This window comes from Rhinolophus sinicus, chromosome 12, assembly GCF_057876585.1.
Source record: "Rhinolophus sinicus isolate RSI-liver-muscle chromosome 12, RSI-T2T, whole genome shotgun sequence".
Classification (NCBI taxonomy): Eukaryota; Metazoa; Chordata; class Mammalia; order Chiroptera; family Rhinolophidae; genus Rhinolophus; species Rhinolophus sinicus.
The window spans coordinates 27,613,159-27,635,775 of record NC_142512.1 but is presented as its reverse complement, the minus strand read 5'-3'; the positions used below and the strand labels follow the sequence as shown (position 1 = coordinate 27,635,775).

The 22,617-nt window shown below is 35.1% G+C and overlaps 1 protein-coding gene across 32 annotated transcripts in view; it reads right to left on the bottom strand.

Annotated features, from left to right (window-relative positions):
* The window catches only part of BCAS3 (BCAS3 microtubule associated cell migration factor), a 520,381-nt gene that overhangs the window by 461,538 nt on the left and 36,226 nt on the right, over positions 1 to 22,617 (bottom strand). For all 32 annotated transcript variants that reach the window (XM_088802094.1, XM_074320579.2, XM_074320576.2 and 29 more), the window contains exon 6: positions 9,536 to 9,617. In XM_088802094.1, coding sequence (XP_088658220.1) covers positions 9,536 to 9,617 — 82 coding nt within the window. The remainder of the gene's footprint in view (positions 1 to 9,535; positions 9,618 to 22,617) is intronic.

Sequence of the window (22,617 nt, the reverse complement as noted above, 5' to 3'; positions counted from 1 at the left end):
ATTCAACAGGAAAGTAGGTTACAGAACAAGAAATATTACCAGGGACAACAAATGAATCATTTCATGAGAGGACTTTACCATCCTAAGTGTTTTTGCTCCCAATTACAGAATGGTGAAAAACATAAAACAAAAACTGATAAAATTACCATAATATAAAAGATTTGAACTCTCTATATATAACTGACAGAACACACAGAAAAACAACTCATAAGGATACAAAAGAATAAAACAAGATAAACCATATTCTGAGCCATAAAGCAAAACACTTAACAGGATTGGATGCATATAAACTATGTCTTCTGAGGACAATAGCATTATACATTTTTTAAAAAAATTAATTACAAAGATATTGAGAAATTTTCTCAAAATTTAAAAACAAAATAACACCCTTTTAAATAACCCATGGGTCAAAGACAAAATCACAAGGTCACCTAAAAAATGTGTTGAAGTGAATTGAAATACAACAATAAAAATCACAAACTATAAAAGAAACAAACTCAGGAACTTGGAAATAAAAAGTGAATTTAAAAATAAAGACTTCTGATTATTAAAAACATTTGCTTTTGAAAGCCTGAATGTACTCTCCACGGGAGGACATTGACAATGGGGGAGGGTCTGCATATGTGGGGTGGAAGCATATAAAGGACATCTCTGTACCTTCTGCTCAATTTTGCTGTTAACCTAAAGCTACTCTAAAAAGTGAAGTCTAAGGGTGGCCGGTTAGCTCAGTTGGTTAGAGCCATGGTGCTGATAACACCAAGGTGACCGGTTCAGTCCCCACATGGGCCACTGTGAGCTGCGCCATCCTTGAAAAAAGAAAGTATAAAAGTGAAATCTATTAAAAAAAGAAAAATAAGCCCACTACGACAAGTCACAGGAAGGGAAAAAAAATTTGTATACTTTGCATATATCAAAAAAAGGATTTGTATCTAAAATATATACAGAACTCTTACAACTCAATAATAAAATAACACTATCAAAAATGGGCACTAGATTTCAACATTTTATAAAAACAATAAAATGGCAATTAAGCACAAGAAAAGATGATCAATATCATTAGTCATTAGGGAAACTGGAACACTACTGGTGGGAATGAAAAACAGTGTATCCACTTTGGAAAATAGTTTGGCTATTTCTTACAAAGTTAAGCCTGCACTTACTATTAGTGTTCTCACTTTTAAATAACTGACCCAAGAGAAATGAAAACATATCCACAAGCAACTATTCACAGCAGCTTTATGCATAAGAGACACAACTGGAAACAATCCGAATGTCCACTCATTGGTGACTTAAGGAAAAACAAATTATAGCATATCCAGACAATGGAACACTCCTCAGAAATTTTAAAAAAGGAAGGAACTGAAACACACAAGAACATAGATGGTTCTCAAAAAGCATCACGTGAAGTGAAAGAAGCCAAGTGCATATAAATGCTATACACTCCATCTTTTCAAATTCTAGAAAGGCAGAAACAATACTGACTTAAATCATATTAGTGGTTGCTAGTACTCCAGGTGTGGGGAAGTAAGGATACAGGGAGACTTTCATTTTAAAAAGTAATTAAAATGTAATTCATATAAATACATTTCACCAATTTAATGTGCACAATTCAATGGTTTTTAGTATATTTACATAGTTATGCAACTATCACCACAATTAATTTTAGAACATTTTCATCGCCCCCAAAAAAGAAATCCTGTATTATTCATTAGCAGTCATTCCTCAACCTCTCCTAGTCTCCCAACCCTAGGCAGCCACTCACCTGCTTTCTGTCTCTATGGATTTGCCTATAAGGATATTTCATATAAGTGGAATCCAAAGTTTGAGGCCTTTGGCATGTGGTTTCTTTTACTTAAAAATGTCTTCACGGTTCATCATGTTATAGCTTTTATCAGAATTTCATTTTTTATGGCCAAAGACTATTCCATTGTATGGTTATACCACATTTTGTTTATCAGTTGATAGGCACTTGGGTTGTTTCCATTTCTTGGCTTATTATGAATAACACTGCTATAAATATTCAAGTGCAAATTTTTGTGTAGACGTGTATTTTCATTTTTATCAGTTACACACCTAGGTGTGGAACTCATTACTTGTATGGCCATATTTAACATTTTAAGGAACTGCCAAGCTGTTTTCCCATGGCTGTTATATCTTACGTTTTACGTTCTCATAGGCTATATGAAGTTTCAATTAGCCCACATCCTCACCAACACTTGTTATTACCTCACTTTTGCATACAGCCATTTTAGTGGATATGAAGTGGACAAGGGAACTTACTACAGTGATAGACAGGCTTTCTGTTTTAATTGTGGTAGCAGTTACGTAACTATATCCATCTGGTAAAATTCATCAAATTGTACACTTAAAATTGATCTGTTTCATTGTGTGTAAATTATTTCTCAATAAAGCTGAGTTGTTTCTAAAAACTTACTTAAAATAACTGTTACTTAGAAAATGAGTTTTCACTTTCACACCTAGGAATGTGTTATGATTAATGAACACAGATTTCCAAGACCACAACTTACCCAATTCACTAAGATACCTACATTCTTCTTTACAGTTCTACAGTCAAAAGCATTTAAGCCGTACTGATAATAATCAGCATCTCCATTACAAGTCTGTTTATTTGGGTCAGAATCATTAAGCTCACATGTAATTTAGTTGCTTCATGTTACACCTTTGTTTTTATCTGATTCGAGATATCTGTCACTAACCCTTTTGAAGTACTTTTAATAGTTTATACCGAGTCCTATAAAAGGGAACCAACATTTCTTTTAAAGGGTTGATTTAATTTAGGGTGAACGTAACTTGAATAGACTACAGCTGTCTTTGTGACATTCCTTATCCTGACAGCTTAAAATTTAAAATGTAGTTATGTAGGATAATGGCTTTCCTACATATTGGTCCCCATATTGACTATTTTCATTGCTCTTCACCCTTAGACTAAACAACCAATGACTCCAAGTACAATGAAAACACTAGGGCAATTAAAGATATTTAAGACTTTCAAAATGGAAGAAAATATGGACAAACAGAGGTACTGTTTACATATTTCAATGAATACACGAATGTTTGATTTCTGCAGAGACATAGCCTAGAAACTCCTGGATTTGGTATACGTGTTACGCTGTAATATTGGAAAAATCATATACTGAGAGACAGTGAGGCCTAAGTGATTAAGAGGCAAACACTCAAGTTCAAATTCCAGCTCCACCACTTATCAACTATGTGTCTTTATGACAGTCACCTTAACCTCCTTGAGCTTTAATAAGTATCCTCACCTGCAAAATAGGGTAACGGTACTCACCTAGCAGAATAGTGGTAAAGTGGTGATAACACATATAATCAACCTAGAATTCATGTGAAAAATATCAAGCATTATTATTCACTTGATTTATAAATTTACTTCCTTTTTTCTATTCAGTATTCTTCCCTCTCACTATAGCCCTCATAGGAAAAGTCCCTAATTACAGGGTTCAAATACGTATAAACTGAGAATACTCTTAGATCAATTTCTCAAATTCAACCCCATGGCATCACAAAAACTCAAAAAGCAGCACTTCTAAAACACTCTTCCTTAGAAACACTATTTCTCTGACCAAAAACATTAGAGAAATTTAAGATGAATAGAATATACATTCCCCAGTTATAATTTACCTATGTCACAGGCTCACAAAATTTTGTAAAAACCTAAATTATCCCAAGTAGTAAAAGCCCCAGTGATAAAGACTAGGTGTTATGCAAAAAAAAATACACAAGGCAAACTGAGAAGTAATTAGAGCAGAAAACATTAGGGAAGCCCTAAATATCATAGTTTGGCCATTTAAAATGTCAATAAGGCTGTTTTTCTCTTTGCAAAATACTGGTGATGAGCGTGAACAAATGTCAGTTGGCCTACTTTTGGAAGGTTGCTAGTGTTTTGGCTGAACTCTCTCTCTCTCTCTCTCTCTCTCTCTCTCTCTCTCTCTCTCTCTCTGTGTGTGTGTGTGTGTGTGTGTGTGTGTGTAGGATTTACTTGTTTAACCATAATTTAAAATTTTACAGGACACAAAATTTACAGCGAACCCTTCTGGAGAAGTTAATCAGAATTTCTGAGTTCATACAGCTGAACAAATCAAACAGCTCTTCATTCAACATGATAAAAAACCATATTTAAGGTGTTTGAAAAGGATGAAACAGGTAGTTGTGCCTTAAGACAAATAATGAAAACTCGACACCTATTGGAAAATTTACAAAACATAAGCAAATGAGAAAAAGTTTAACTAACAACTCTGAAGTTGTTCTACTCATGTTTGTTTCTAGAAAAATAACTCCAGCCATTTGTATCATTAAAAAACAGCAACGATGAATATTTTTGACCACATGGGTGGGCTGTTTACAATATTACAAACTTCAGAAAATACTTGGCATTTATACTCTAGTAGGAAAATACTTGGTTGGATCTTAAGATTTTTTTTAAACCTTTTAATATTTTGAGACGTGAAATTGCGAATTCCTTGCATAGCAGAATGAAAAATAATCGTACCTTTTCAGTAGTAAGTCAAACTAAATAATCTAGAACAAGCGAAGTTGGCTATCCAATGTTTTGGATGAGTACCAGAAATCTGGCTCATAAACACCTGAGGATACTATATCTCCAAAGAGTCCATCTATTCTCAGAATAAAGTTCCTAGCTTGTAAGAATTTATTCCTAAATATTCTTATATGGAGAAAGTTCAGGTACTCAGTACACTGCACTCCTAAAGATAACGAATAGGGTTGAATCTGTATTTCTAAAAACTCTGGTTCAGGTTCAAGGCCAAAGTGATCATCCTTCTCCATAAGCAGTAACAGCATGAGCACATGCCTAATATAATTCCTAATCGAATTATAAGCTCTATTAGAGTCAAAAACAGTGTTATCCATCTGGTCACTGACAAAGGATGAACAAAAGTAAAATTCTAGTTTCTGTTTTGTAACATACTGAATGAATTCATTTTGGTGCACCACTCATATTCCACGTATTATTCAAGGCACTGCATGGCAGGCGCTGATCCTGTGACTCCAAAAAACACACTATAGTAGGGGAGGACGATACAATGGAATGATACATAATTTTTAGCCATGCTGAAAGAAATTTATATAAGTTTTGAAATGAAAATATGTTCACAATATAAAGTTATGAAAAAGACTACATATGTGCAAGCACGTGTGCACACACGACTTAATACATGTAATACATATAAAGAACTTAAATCAGGCCCTGGCCATACTACTACAATTTAATTTCATGCAAGTGTCAAAGATGAAGGGGGAAAAAATCTGGAAACGTGTACCCTAAGTTGTTAATATACGCTCAGTATCTGGGGGAACGAAGAAAAGAAGGAAAAAAGGTAACCTGGGTTTCTCTCCAATAACAAAGCATCATGTGAATTTTCACTTTCTGCATTTCAGTATTTCTTGAGTTTTTATAATAAATATTTTAACTGGTTAGAATTATATGGTCTTTATTTTAAGAAATTAAAAACATTAAAGTGAAAGTTTCCTCTGATGCCACTTCTTGGAAATAATCATTATTAGCACAAAGTCTATAACCATATAAAAATTTTGAATTGTATATTAAAATATACATATTGATACCTTTTATTTCCCAGGTGATGTTTGACATACCAAAAACTACAATGGCTACTGAGAGTACTGAGTAAGAATTTACTTTACTTATAATTAAGTTCTAGAAAGATTTGAAAGATAGTAACAATTTTTATCTGATAAAAGAATATCAATTGATTGGTCATAGCTTTCTGAAACATTGTATTGAAAAAATTCTAAAGCAGGTCTAGGTTCATTAAGAAAGTAATCAATTATTGACAGTGACCATGAAGAAGCAGGGAAGCACGAACTATGCTGATATGAGTAAATGCCAATGATCACCTTCTGTGGGATAAGAGGACATACAAATCCTTTGGTTTTTTTTAATTTGAGGGGACAGAGTTTCCACAGAAACACCTACAGAAACGGAACTTGCTTTTCTTCTAGGTCATAATTTTCAAAAGATTATATCCCACAGCAACGTTCAACAAATATTTATTAACACTTTGTATCAAGTACTCTGTGAGGCACTAAAGATACGAAAACAGCCTACAAGTCTAGCAAGTAAGAGGCAAATGAGCACTAAAATTTAAAAAACAAAGTAAGCCCTATGGGAGCACATACTTCTGACATTGGGTAAGGAACAAGAAGTGTTGGAAGGACATGAGTGTTCTAGAACACAAAATACGCAAATGAAAAGGGCTGCAAAAAAGATGGATCATTAGAGGAAATGAAAGTAATTCAGTACAGCTATCACAAAAGAGTGTTGTTGAGGCAAGGAAGTGGGGAAAGGGGACAATGGTTAAGGATGGCAGAAAACGATCCTGGAAAAATACAGTGAGGGGATCTTCGCAAAACATCTAAGATTAAGTATGGCTGAAAATGATGCTAGAAAAATACACCATGAGGAGATCTTCGCAAAACATCCAAGGAACCTGGTATGCAGCAATTCTGCTAAACTCACTTATTAATTCTAACAATTTGTAGGTTCCTTTGTATTTTCTACAGACACAAGCAAGTCCTCTATGAATAAAGACAATTTTACATCTTTCTTTCTAAAATTTACATTTTATTTATTTTTCTTGCCTTACTGTAATAGCTAGGACCTGTATTCAATGTTAAAGAGAAGTTGTATACAAGCCATCCCAAATTCATCAGTAAAGTATTTAATATATCACTATTGATTATGATGTTGACTAGATTTTTTTATAGATTATCTTTATCATACTAAAGATGTTTCTTTCTATTCCGAATTTGCTGAAAGTTTTTTTTAATCAGACATGGCTATTAAATTTTGACAAAGGTTTTTTCCACTTCTATTGAGATGATCATATGGGTTTTCTTCTTCATTCTACTGATATGGTAAATTACACTGATTTTCAAAAGTTAACCAGCCTTGTAGTCCTGGAATATCCTTTACTTGGTCCTGATGTATAATTCTTTTTATATATGACTGGATTCTAGTTGGTAATACCTATATGCAAACTACAGAAAGAAAGAGAGAAAGAGAGAAAGAAAAGGAGGGAAGGAGGGAGGGAGGGGGAGGGGAGAAGGAAGGAAGGGAGTAAAGGAGGGAGGGAGGAAAGAAAGAAGTACAGGAGGGATGGGTAGGGAATAGGAGGGAAGGAGGCATTGGGCTTCAGAAGGTTAGGATAAAAACATGATAGCAGAAAAGAATGATTCAATATTAGAGTTAATAATCCACATTGAGACAGTCTCCCAAAAGACCTGAAAATTATTGTTTTAATTAATCATTCTAGGGGGTGTAACAGCCAAATAATACAAGTACCAGAAAGAGAGAACAAAAAAAAAACTTAGGAGAAAAAAAAAACATCAAAAAAAAGAAAAAACAATTTTAGAAATTTTCTAAAAATTATGTACACATGTCCGTAATGAAGGGGCCCAGGACGATGCATGAACCAAGAAACAAAACTGCAAAGTTTCAGAACACTGGGAAGAAAGCCAACACTCTACTAGGTCCCAGAGAGAAAAACAAGCCATATACAAAGAAAAAGGTATCAAAATGGCTTCAGACTCTTCGACCATAATACCAGAACAATGCCTTCAAAATTCTGAAGTAACATTATTTACAAACAAGTATTTGTACCCAGCCAAATTATCAATCAAGAATTAAAGAAGAATAAAGACATCTTCAGACAAACAAGATCTACCACACATCCTTTTTCAGGAAGCTTCTTAAGGATGTATACCACCAAAACGAGCACACAAAGCAAAATGGGAAAAAGAGAGAAATGGCTTACATTTTTTGTCCCATTAGAAATTTTATGTGATCAGTTGCATATATAACTTTGATGAAAACAAATCTAAATAATTAATCAAATACAATGAAAGAGACACATACTTTTTGCAAGTCATAACAGAACATTTAGCTATGTGAAATTATATTTTGAATCTAATATTTTTAAAATTAAGTATATTACAGTAGTGAAGGAAACTTTTTTTTTACTTAGACAAAGTAAATTAGACAGACTCAAATTCTACTAGCGGCATTAACTTTTATAGCTTTATATAGTCTCTCATGAAGTATTTCTGCCCAAAGTAAAAGTTGAGAAAAGTTGAACATTAATAACTGGCATACTCAAAAGAGCTTCATAAACGACATGAAGGGAGAAAAATCTGCCTCTGTGAATTACATACAAAAGAAATAAAGACGTAGCAGAGTCCTTTAGAGTTCTTCTTGATTCCAACCACTCAAAGAAAAAGCTGGCTATTCTAAAAGCTTTCCAGAAAATAACGTTCTACAATCTTCTTTGTCAAAAGATTTCAACAAAACAAAAATGCAGCAGGAACTGGAGCAAAAGAGAGTGCAAGCAAGAGACAGAGAGACAAAGCTGAAATATGAATACGCCATATAGTTTAATAACAAGGAGAAAACTCTCCACATGATTTCAAGATATTTTTGCCTTACTACCTCCACCCTTCCCATTCCAAGTAAGCATATTTCATCACTACATCAATCTCTAATATTATGTATGCACATGGTAAGTGCAAAATGCACACGGATATTAAGTGCTAATGAACATCACTATCAGCAATCTAGAGAATTAACTGCTAACAAGAAGTCTTGTAAGGAAGATTTCCCAACTTCTGGATAAACTGTAAAATAGAATTAAAACATTTTAATATCTTCTTTTTAAAAAGATTTTTAAGTATGCAAATAATATTAATATGATTTTCTTTTTTAGTGCACTTGCGAAAACAGTGAGTGTACACGGATAAGTTAATGAGAAAATACAACCTTCAGAAAACTCAGATCATTAAAGAGTCAGGAGTTATTTAGGCATCCAAATACCAGGTTTAATTTTAAACATGTAATTGTTGCTGTTTTTTTAATAAAAACAAAACACATGATATTTAAATACAACATTAAGAAGTATTCATTATTAAAGCAGCAATCCAAGGTCAAAAGCCAGAAACTGTACTTCTGACATAACTGGAAACGCAGACAGCAGACTCATCTACAATCAAGATAATGGTGAAAACCAAGCTTTCCAAGGTAGTAATTATAACTGAGAAGAAGCGCAAAAGACACAAGAACAACAGAGACGTGGGGAATACCCACAGAAGAAAGCTAAACCAGAAACATAACAAAAGCGGCACAGTCAGCAAGGAAGGGATCTGGGAAGAGCGATGCCATGAAAACCAAGAGAGAAGAGGGCTTCAAGAAAGAGCCAGCCAAGTCAGAGGCTAAATCAAGATCAAAGAGGATGAAGATAAATCAAAACCACAGCAGAAAGTGAATGGCCATATTGAAATGGTTAAGATTACCTATTTCCATCTCAACTGACAGAACTAAGAGTTTATCTTGCAGGGGGGGAACCAGGGTGGGAATGGACACTTGGAGGAAAACAGACTTTAGTTATCATTCTTGCTGTCTGTAGTCCAAGACCAATAAAAGAGAAACTTTCTGAATGATTTGTTTCTTATTAAGGGCTGCACTCACCAAACTGTGGAGCAGGCAAGATTCGAGCCGCTCGAATTGGGCCATGTCGAACAGAAAAGAGCTCCTGTGCTTCCCCACTGATCTGCATGAGAAGACAGAAAAGGTTTCGGGAAATGAAAACACAAGTCAGAACATTATCATACAAAAACAAGACCCCCTAAATGTTATCATAATTTATTGTCTCCGATGTAATATACGTATACACACACACACACATATACACACACACACACACACACACACACTCACTAATACACATTTATGGTTGATCATACACATTAAGTATATCTTAAGTTATCATAAATACTTATAGAAAATTATAACAGCATACACTTGATATAAATAGAAAAATAAATGGTCTGTTCTAGAAGTCTATAATTTAATCTTTAATAAATTACTAGGCTGCTTGGTTCCTGTATGACTGCCTTCCATTTTAAAGCAAAGCAACTATGATTTCCATCAGTATTCAGTTTTCCATGTAAGAAAAAGATCAATATTCTTAGTATTTCGAAAATGTTGTAGTAACTTTCACATATATGTTATAAATGACAAAAAGCAAAACTTCACTGAAATGAAATATGAATTGAGCTAGGTACCAGTTATGGTTCTATAATAACTAGCTGTTAACCACCTTGAGTAAATTATTTAACCTCTATAAACCTATATTCTTTTTTTCGTTTTCAAGTATATTTTTAATAAAAATTGTATATATTTAAGGTGTACAATGGGATGGTTTGATATATATCTACATAGTGAAATGATTACTGCAATCATCCCCTCAGTTAACTTTTCTGTGTGATGAGAACACCTGAAATCTACTCTCTTAGCATTTTTTCAATATTCAATACAGTACTATTAACTATCGTCATCACGCCTGAATATTAGATTTCTAGACTTCTTCATACTACATGATACAAGTTTGTACCCTTTGTCCAACATCGCCCCATTTCTCCCACCTCCCCTAAGCCTCTTCTTTTGCATTCATAAACTGAGATGGGAAAGGTGCCAAACGACCTCAAAGATACTTTGAATTTCAATATTCCATGAATAAAAAAGTAATGTGTAAGCATCTTTAAAAGTCATCATTTTATTATACACATAGATCAAACACTGTATGAATGTCCATTCATTTTAAGTCACATCAGATTTATTCCTCAAATATAAAGAGTACAGTAGTCTAAGAAGCCAAAGGTGAGAGGGTATGCTAATATATGTGTCAAGTGTGAAAGCGACTGTTTTTCAGAATTAGTGGTTCAAAAGTTTGCTGCTAATTGAAGTGCTGAACATATTGAAATTAGAATTAGTTAAGAAAGCTTTCCAGGCTACTTTAAGTGGTAATGTAGTTCGCAATATATTTTCATAACTGTCAAGTGTTTGATGAAATATGTAATACCAGATAGGGAAAAATGGCAAACACTATACAACTAGTTCTAAATACCCAAGAACTTACAACAGATGTAATAATGATAAACATTCAATAGAGGAAACATGCTGATGGTATTTTTTTTAAATAGGCCTGCCAAACTAGCCGTTTAAAATATCAACAGTGCATACATTATAAAAGGCTTATAAATCTTCCAATATTAAATTATAAATCTGTAGAGCTGCCTTTTAGATAAACTACTTTTTCAGATCTCCATCTTCTCCTCTACCAGAATTTAAAGCTGCAACTATAAATATTTTTGTTTCTTATAAATGTTAAATTATGGTAATGCCTACAGAGCCATCATATTCATTTTGCTTATAAAAATTATTACAACTTATTTATTGCTGCAATGGCAAATCCTTCTGTAGCACTGGGATGCAGAAGATAAGAATGCTAGCTTCTTCGCACCAACTGTGCAACAATAGCACCACCTATCACCAATTAAACATACAAAGGCTAAAAGCTCAGTATAGCTCACTAAGAATTTTCCTCTCTACAAATTCCTTTACGAACATTAAAACTACTGCCATTATATACTGAAACTCATAAGTCTACATTTTATTATAGAATAAAATTTAAATCCAGAAAAAGCCTTAAAAAAGTCATTTTGTTCAACCTCCCACCCAAAGCAGTAATCAATCACATATTCTCTGAAACCTGAAGAATCACCATCTCTGATTTTAAGCACACTTTCACTGAAGCACTAATATAATCCAGTCATATTACAGATGCATTATTGGCTCTCTCCAAAGCTGCCAGGTCATACACTTGTTGAAAATAAATTGTCTGTTGGGCAATGGATAACTAATATTCTTCTAAACATATACTATTTCTATTAACAAGGAAGTAAAAAACAAATTATAAAACAATACTGTAGAACTTGCATTGAAATTATAATTCAGAGTAATAAAAACACTTCTCACTATAACATGTAAGGTTTCAACCTATAACAAATCATAGTAGTCTAACGCGAAAGCCACTGCCCTGCACCATGTTTCCCCGAAAATAAGACCTAGCCGGACCATCAGCTCTAATGCGTCTTTTGAAGCAAAAATTAATATAAGACCAGTCTTATTTTAATACAATATATATAAGACCCGGTCTTATATAAGACCCAGAATATAATATAATGTAATGTAATGTAATATAATATAATAAATATAATATAATATAATATAATATAATATAATATAATAAATATATAATACCAGGTCTTGTATTAATTTTTGATCCAAAAGATGCATTAGAGCTGATGGTCCGGCTAGGTCTTATTTTCGGGGAAACACGGTACTATTATTTCCATATGCTACAGGTCTAGCACTTAACATTTGGTTCTATTAAATAAACCCTTAAAGTTTAATCATATTTAACAGAGCTGCTGTGCTAAATTATACTATATAATAAAGAATAAAACAAATCTGCCTTGGCATACTCACAATGTAATAAACGTGTTATCACTGGATTAATACACAAGAGCTTACTTTGATATAGGAAAACATTTTGAAATCTGAACACACAATGATTTTCAGAGTAACGGCTTTCAAAACAAACCGAAATGCCCTCTTCTATTCTAAGCTTCTACTCTAAATCCCTCTTTAAATGTACAGCAACAAGTAGGAAAAAACATTAGGAGGGATTATAAAATGCATCCTCGCATTCATTACTTATCCTTCATTACCTCTAAGTTAAGGTCCTAGAAGCTTTGTTTAATATAACATAAGGGAAGGAAGGGGGGGGGGAAGAAATATTTACAGTCACTATTTGTAGATATTTGTGAATATGTTAAAATCAAGATTGTTACAAGCCTAATTCTAAAGTATCCTAAGTGAGTCACAAATGTCAAACTTCCCAGAGGACAGAACTCTCCAATCAGTATGTGCAAATTCTACATTGAAATACTATTTCAGAACAGAGACAGTGCTAACAAAGTGTATATACAGATAAGATGTGCACGTTTTAAAAAGGACACAGAGAGGATGGATCCGTCCTTACAGGCTCTGTTTTAGCTGCCATTTTCAACTGCCTCTAATAATTTTATACAGTATGTTCACTGGTAATTCTGCTCTCAAATAAATGAGTGTCAAAACTGATTAACTTTTGTAAAAGGCTTTCAAAGTGATTTTTAGGTTTCTTAAAAAGAGTTCACTGAAAATGGCAAAGAATCGCAGAGATGAGGATTTTATAGATCCTGAATGGAATTACCAGGAGCTGTAAAATCACTTTGAAACAAACAATAACAATAAATACAAGGGTAGAACTACAAGGAAGGAGTGTACCAAGCAATGTTCCACCTTCCTGGCAACTGCAGTTACTTGGGGAGAGGAGGAAACCTCTCCAATAGCTTCTCGTGGGTCTCGGCCTTTGTTCTTACTGGCATTTTAATTTCTGATGACAGACTTTTGTTGTTTGGAGCATAAACCGGACGTACCAGTTTGGAGGCACAATAAGGAGAACAAAGAATGATTTGTTCACACTGTAGGAAAAAAATCTTTTCCAACCATAGAAAATAGCTTTCGCATGGTGAAAATATGCAAATTACATACCAAACCAAAAAAGATGGGGGGAAAAGTACAAGTTTAGAATCTCACAACTCAATCTAAGGCAAAAGGAAATTTTAACAGCCGGGACAATGATACATACAGAGAAAGGCTATAAAAGTTGTGGGAGAGCTTTATAAGTGCTTTTAAACGATTCTAAAAACAAATGAAGGTCATCTAGCTCTCAGAACCAAACTTGTTTCTGAAACCCTGATGACTTTTCAGACATATCTGACTTCACAACAGAAAATTCAATTAAATACCAAGGACAATAATAATGTTTTACAATGACACAGAATTAGGACAAGAGTACATATTTACACCCCTAACTACCCTTTTAGACAATGGGCAAATGGAAAATTGTGATCTGCAATTGATTTTTAGCAAACTTTACTGAAAGTTAACATAGAAATAATACATAAATCATATGTATATGTACAGCTTAGTAAATTTTCGATGTTAATATACCTCTGTTACTAGCACAGACATCTAGAAACAGAACATTCCCTCCACGCCCCTTCCCAGTCACAAACCCAACTCAAAAATAACTGTAACCACTATCCTGAACTTCTAATACTTCATATGTTTTACTTGTTGAAGTTTATTTAAATGGAATCACATAGCATACTCAGTAGTCCCCCCTTAGCCATGGGATGGATATATACATATATATATATATATATATATATATATATACATATATATATATATATATATATATATATACACACACACACACATATATATATATTTACACACACACACACATATATGTATATATATACATATATAATGTTTTTTTCCTATAATAAGCCATATATATGGTTTTTCCTATAATACATACCTATGGTAACGTTTCATAAATAAATTAGGTACAGTAAGAGATTAACAACAATAATAAAATAGAACAACTATAACAATATACTATAAAAAAAAATTTTGTGAATGTGGTCTGTCTCTCTCTCTCTCTCTCTCTCTCTCTCTCTCTCTCTCTCTCTCTGATAACAGAGCCAGCTACTGAGTGATTTAACAGATAGGTCGAGTACATACAGCATGAATACGTTGGACTAAGTGATGAGTCACGTCCTGGGCGGGATGGCACAAGACAGCGCAAGATTTCATCACGCTACTCAGAATGGTGCACAAGTTAACACTTACGAATTATTTCTGGAACTTTCAACTCAGTATTTTCAGACTGCAGTTGACCAAAGCTAACTAAAACCGCAGAAAGCGAAACTGCAGATAAGAGGGGACTGCTGTACTCTTTTGTGAATGGCTTATTTCCCACATTACATACTTATGAAATTCATTAGGTTGTTGCATCTGATTGTAGTTTCTTTATTTCTGTTCCTATAGAGATTTCCATTATATGAAAATACTGCAATTTATCCATTCTAGTGTTAATGGGCATCTAGGTTGTTTCTAGTTTTCAGCTATTAAGATGTCAGGGAAAATTGTGAAAAACTTTCAAATGGGGAAAAAATTACTACTGTGTGTTCTTTCAATGGATCACCAAGCTTGTTTAGTGGACCCTTTGGAGTTATTTTATTCAATAGGGACCTTTAGTTATTTTACAATACTGTAAGTTACAGAAAACTAATAATAATGCATTGACTCTTGTCCAAAGAAACGCAAATAAATTTTGTCTGGTACAAACACCACTGAATTCCACTCTGTAAAAATGTAATTCCAAGCAGCACACTTTAGTCCCAATAGCACATTAACCAGGTTTGCATCTCTTAAGTTCCTATCAGCATTCCTAATTGCCTGGATCTGTTTTTCAGATTCTCCTTTGAACCAGCTGTAACAATGTGCCAAATATCTCATTAATTAATGAGTTAAATAAAATGTATGACACATATCTGTTTTATAGCTATATAAGTGTCATGATTTTACCATTTTTAAAATAGCATCGTAAAGAATATTCCTGCACATGTCTTTTAGTGAACGTATTTCTTTTGGATACATACTAGTGGCATTGCTTCCATATTAGAAATATGTGCATATTTTGTAGATTTTAACAAAATAGTTTTCCATAGCGATTGTGCCAGTGTACATTTCTACCAGCAATGTAAGAGAGTTCGGCCTGTTCCACAGCCTTGCCAACAGCTGGTGTCATCCATTCTGGTGAGTGTTCAGTGGGATTCATACTGTAGTTTTAATTAATTTTCTTCATGACTAAGGAGGCTGCTTGAAGACCTTTTCACATGCTTATTGGAATCTAGTTATACTACTTCATGAATAACTGTTAAAGTCTCTTGCCCAATACAGTTGCCTGATTCTAAGAAATTATGGCATTAAATTTATTATGCACAGTGAACAAAATGCATAAATCAGTCTCCTCTGGAAAAGCAACGCTGCCTCAAACTAAATATATAAAGTCTTTATTACAGTAGCCCTCCATCACAGCAAAGGATGTAAGATGTTTGTCCTAAAGGACCCTTGATTTCCAAATGCGTGTATGATAAACAGTACAGAACGATGAATGAGATTCAAGAACTCATGTCAGGAGCTCAGGAAAAAGGTAGAGCTTTTTGTACCTAATCAAACTCATATTTTAATTCAAAATCTAGTCATGACGAATCCTTCTGCCCAACTAAGGTACAATGGTTATGTTATACCAAAATGATAACCCGTGAAATGAAAAAATATTGATTTGTAAAAATTCACACAAACATTCAAAGCAATTTTCAGTCCCTACTAAAGATAGGAAACATACAAAAATCATTTTACATTTGAACACAAGCAGTTCAAACACAAAGGATAATGACTAGTAGTTCTTTTTCTTGATAGATACTTCAACAAGTTTCAATCTTTTTTAAAAATTTAAAAGAGGTGTTGATTTACCTATTTTTAACACGTTGCACATGGATCACGAGAATCTTCACGAAGGATTTAAACCCCGCCAAACGCAATGTGTTAAAATGGCCACATCATATGTAGCAAATCATTTCTGGCCTGAAAATATGAATTGAAACACTAAACCAGCAGACATGAAAGACAATAGAAAAAGAATTCCTCATATTTATCTCAAGCACATCCTTTCAGTCAAAAATATTTTTCAGGGGGCCGGCCCGGTGGCTCAGGCGGTTAGAGCTCCATGCTCCTAACTGCGAAGGCTGCCGGTTCGATTCCCACATGGGCCAGTGGGCTCTCAACCACAAGGTTGCCGGTTCAATTCCTCGAGTCCCGCAATGGATGGTGGGCTCTGCCCCCTGAAACTAAGACTGAACATGGCACCTTGAGCTGACCTGCCGCTGAGCTCCCAGATGGCTCAGTTGGTTGGAGCGCGTCCTCTCAACCACAAGGTTGCCGGTTAGACTCCCGCAAGGGATGGTGGGCTGCACCCCCTGCAACTAACAACGGCAACTGGACCTGGAGCTGAGCTGCACCCTCCACAACTAAGACTGAAAGGACAACAACTTGAAGCTGAACGGCACCCTCCACAACTAAGATTGAAAGGACAACAACTTGACGTGGAAAAAAAGTCCTGGAAGTACACACTGTTTCCCAATAAAGTCCTGTTCCCCTTCCCCAATAAAATCTTTAAAATATATACATAATTTTTCATGTCGCAGTTCTCTTGATATGTAATGGCTCTGGTTCCACCTAAGAAGTCTAAAGAGTAAAAGCAGACAATACGTGGGACCTTCAAACTTTTATTCTTTTCCCAAAATAATGGCCTATGACAACAGTGCCAAGTATGTACAACGTGCCAGATCATCAGTTACAAATATCACACAGCAACATTAATGATTCCAACAGTTTATAAATGGGACTTGTGTTTATTAACTATACAAATTTGCTAAATCTGAGTTTGGCTTTAAAATAAGGGTGATGACATATCGATCTAACAAGGCAACTGTGTTAAATTGTGTTTTTAAAATACATAACACATAGTTGGCACTCAAAAGATAGTTAAATCAAGAAGATACTTGTTGAATGAATGAACTGATAAATAAATGACTGAGTATATATATTGGCCTTTTTTTTCAATCTTAATGGTACTTAATGTAATTTGCCTTTGTCTCACTGTTCTCAAAACATGTTAATATTTAATACCTGGAAAAGTGTGATAATACCATATCATAAAATGCTTCGGTACAACTCATTCTTGAACCCACCAGTACATTACTTCCTGTGCTTTACAGCTCTTGAGGAAAGGATTACTACCAAGATGGTAAGCAACACCTCATCTGCACAGCAGATTTTTATCACACTATTCTTCACACTCCTCCTCAAGATCAAGGCAGCCTCCACCCTCTCTGGCAAGTCACACACACTCATTCCAACCTTTATGTGTCTATATAATGTTTTTACCTGCAAGTTTTTCTTACCAACAATGATGTAAAAACAGCCCATTTAAATAAACAAATGTAGAGTTATCAATGTTTTCCAATTGTTTCACATGTACTACCATACAAACTCAACTGAAATGAAGTTCCTTAAAAAGAGATCGTTTCACTAGTTTTAAAGTTTAAAAGTAGCATAAGATAAAATTTTGTCATTGAGAAAAATGTTAACTATGGACTTTAGTTATTAATAATGTGTCAATATTGGTTCATCAGTTTTAACAAATGTACCTCACTAATGTACGAGGTGTCATCAAACAATACAGTGAATGTTTAAATAAAAAAAATTATTACAGTAAAAGATACATTGCCATTAATTCCCCTTAAAATACTCCTCCTCGCTTTGAACACACTTATCCCATCATTTTTGCCACTTTCTGAAGCAGTTGCTCTTTCTTGAGTATCTTTAGTTGTGCTGTGGTGGCAGCCTCGATGTCCTGAAACGATTCAAAATGTTTACCTTTCATGGTCATTTGACTTTGGGGAAGACCCAGAAGTCGCACAGTGCCAGATCCACAGAATAAGGTGAATAAGGATGCACAGTAATGTTTTTATTTGACAGAAATTGCCATGTACCAGAAGCGATGTGTGACACGAAGCCTTTCCATTGTGATCAAGAAATACGGTGAATGCTGCTGCCGAGTGCCATCCAACGGAAAGGCAGGGATCATCAATATGGGAAGCAGTGCGTCAAATCTTAGTAACAGTGTGTGATAAGTTTCAACTTGTTCAGTGCAGTCAGTCGGGTGTGAGCTACGGTTAAGACGGTGTGTTTTAAAGTGTGCCGTATATTATCCTCCATCATGACGATGCTCCATGTCACACATCGCTTCTGGAATATGGCAATTTCTGTCAAATAGAAACATTATAGTGCATCCTTATCCACCTTATTCACTGGATCTGGCACCGTGTGACTTCTGGCTCTTCCCCAGTCAAAATGATTCAGGACATGGAGGCAGCCACAACAGCACAACTATAGACACTGATGAAAGAGGACTTCCAGAACTGTTTCAGAAAGCGACAAGAATGATGGGATAAGTGTGTTTGACGCGAGGAGACGTATTTTGAGGGGAATTAATGGCAATGTGTCTTTTACTGTAATAAAATTTTTCCCCCTTCTTCTGCCTCCGCCCCCACACTCCGGTTCAAGCCATTGTTTCTCAGTCTAGTTGTGTAGGACACAGCTCCCTGGCCCATGCTGGTATTAGGAGCCTTCCGCTCCCGCTAGCTGATGAGGCAGTCGGTCGCTGGTCGTTGGCTGGCCTCTCACAGCAGCTCACGGCAGCTCTCGCAGGCTGCCAGCCACTCACACTGGCTGCCGGCCACTCACACTGGCCACTGGCCACTCATGGCAGCATGCAGCAGCCCACGGCAGCCCATAGCAGCTTACGCCAACCTCCGGCTGCTCACAGCAGGCCAGCTCCAGGGAGAGCTCTTGTTCACAATCTTAGCTATAGAGGGTGCAGCTCACTGGCCCACGTGGGAATCGAACCAGAGACCTCAGCATTAGGAACACGGGGCTCCAACCACCTGAGCCACCAGGGCGGCCCTAAATTGTTTTTTTTTTAAATTTAAACATTCTCTGTAGTCGTTGATCACACCAATAAGATGTTAAAAATGCAAAATGGGGAGGCAGGGGGAGAATACATGGGAATCCTCTGTACTTTCCACTCAATTTTTATGTAAACCTGAAAGGGAAGGTTAAAATTTATATATTTTTTTAACCTAATATAAATTTTAACTTTCTCTTATACCGCCCCAAAAAATAGGGATAAAAGATAAAATAGGGATAAAAGGTAAAAATATAGAGAGATGGGGGAAATTAAGAGACAATGAGGTCTTATACTAAGGAATTCAGTTATTAAAGCAACAAAAGGACCTCACTTAGCCTATTTAAATATACAAGTTTATAGTTATAAGTTTGCTAATTGTTTCACATGTACTAATCATGCAGAGAACACAACTGAACTAATGAAGTTCCTTAAAACGAAAAGTTTTTTCACGACTTTTTTTAACTTAAAAAGTCATAACAATTGTTTTTAATAGGGAGAAAAGGTAAAAGTATAAAGAGAGCTAGGGGAAGAAGTGGAAGGTATTATCTTATGCTAAGGTATTCACTTACAAAGCAACAAAAGGACCTCACGAGCTACATGAGTGGCTGATATAACTACAAAGCAATCTCTAACAAGAGCTGATAGTCTCTCTCCAAAGTCACCCTCTGAGCCAATTTGGTGATATACTTTCATTTTAGACATAAGGAAACAAAGAAAAATATTCCCCCAAAATGATCAGACCAAAGAGGCATCAGAATCTCTTATTAATACACTGTATTCAAAACAGTTTTTAAACTCAGGCCTTTTTTTCTCTAACAAGTTACAGCCAGGGGGTTATTTCCCATGTTACAGCTCTGCTCCATCAATTTCAAAAACTTAAGATAGCACAGTTTGACGAAAGTATTCCTAACAATAAAAAGTAATTCTTTTGAAAGCTCCTAAATTAGGAGGATGAAGGGGACAAGTTTTTTGTTGTATTTTTGCCTACCTAACCACAAATGATTCAGTTAATGTCAGAGTGTCAGTATCTCCATAACCTACTCTGGATGCCATCAAGAAAAAAAAGGCAAACCACAAAAACCACTTAAAACGCATATTTGTGAGGACTAACAACTTATAGAACAGATATTTGCTAACCACATAAAGCAGACAGCAACCAAGTCTATATTTTGGTCTTGACACTCAATTCAAAATACAAAACTTGAGGCAAGAAGGAAACGAGTTTCAAGAACAATATGAAAAGCACAGAACACAAATAATGAATGGAACTTGTAATCACAGTTTCATACTTCCAAACTTTTCCACACACACAGAAAAGAGTATTTTAAGTCGACTTTAACCTTTCCCCTTCAGCCTGATTTTTGAAAGGAAGATCAAAGAAAAGCAGTTTAAACTCACACAGTCCTCCAGTTATGCAACACAGATTTAGACATTACACTTCAAAACACCAGCCATTACTTCAGCACCACCAATCCAAATACCATTCCAGAGCTTTGAAGCAGCCCTAATGGTATCTTCCATTTGCAAGTAACACTTCTGTAGTCAAAAGATCTTACTCAGGGTAGATGTTAATGTAAAACCACTCAGACTACACAGACACACGCGCCTGGAGGCAGACTGGAAGGTGTTCAGAAGTCAATGTAACACCATTACAGAGAGTGTCAGCCTAGCAGCTGTCATAAACACTTCATAATCACTCAGACACACAAACTGGATTCCCTTTAACTCATTATTTTATTTTGTGCCGAATATGTGTCCAGTTGAAAAGCGAAAGAGAGAAAACAGTGCTACAGATAAGCCAATTTTGGCTTGTAGCCTTTTTCCACTTTTAAAAGACTGAGTCTGTCATATTTTATTGGGATGGTAAACCTAACCTGATATGATCCCTTGATTGAAGATAGTTTTGCAATAAATATCTAATGGAGAAACTGATTATATTAAAGAGAAACCTAAGGTTTGCCTTTTGTAAAACAGGTATCATACTAACTTGTAAGACTGACAAGATGGGGGTGGCCGGTTAGCTCAGTTGGTTAGAGCGCGGGGCTCTTGACAACAAGGTTGCTGGTTCGATCCCCATATGGGCCAATGTGAGCTGCACCCTCCACAACTAGGTTGAAACTACTTGACTTGGAGCTGATGGGTCCTGAGAAAACACACTTAAATAAATAAAAGTTTTTTTAAAAAAAGAATTAATAAGATTGATAGGATAATTTTAAAAAATGACTGACACTACCAATGAGAGCGGGAAGTAGAGCAAGTAGAACTCTCAGCTATTGCAGATGGAAGTGTATTATGGTACTACCTCTTGGAAAACTCTAGACAATTTCTAATAAAGTTAAACACATGCCTAACCTACAACCCAGCAATTCTACTCCTTGGTACATAATCAAAAATACAGTCCATGTATCTTCACGGAAGCTTTATTCACTATTACCAAAAGCCAGAAACACAAATGCCCATCAGAAGAATAGCTCAACAAATTGTGGTATACTCAATCAGTAGAATAAAACACAATACTAAAAATAAAAATACAAACTACTGCAACACGCAACAACATGGAAAATCTAAAAAATACACTGAGCAAAAAGAGACACACAAGCATTCAAAGGAGACAGCAAAGTTATGAAATTATTTGCAAAACACATAAAGCAGTTACTACTCCTCTGAGCTCCAAGGTTCCTGTACAGAAACTGAGGTTTGACCCCGGGACTCTGAAGATTTACCAGTTTTCTTCTATCTTCGTGTTAACCTTCTTTGCTCTATAAATTGACCCAAAACAAGGGTAGCCCCATTTGCTTTTTAACTTTCTTAACATTTAGATAAAATGCTCTAAATTAGCCAAAAAAGAATAAGGAAAACGCGCACACACACACACACACACACACACACATACGAATACATACATACTGTGTACCTCTATTTATATGAAGTTAAATACAGGGAAAACTAATCTATGGTCAGAATAGTGATATACGTTACCTAGGATTATAGGGAACTTTCTGAGGGAGAAAAATTTTCATTTATTTATATATGTGTACACCTATGCATACATACTTATGTAAACATACATACATACACATACACACAAGTCATCAACATACAGACTTGAGATTTATGCATTTTAAAGTATGTTATATCTTAATTTTTAAAAAGATACTTATCACAAATAAACTGTGATATATACCCAGACAATGGAATATTATTTAGCACTAAA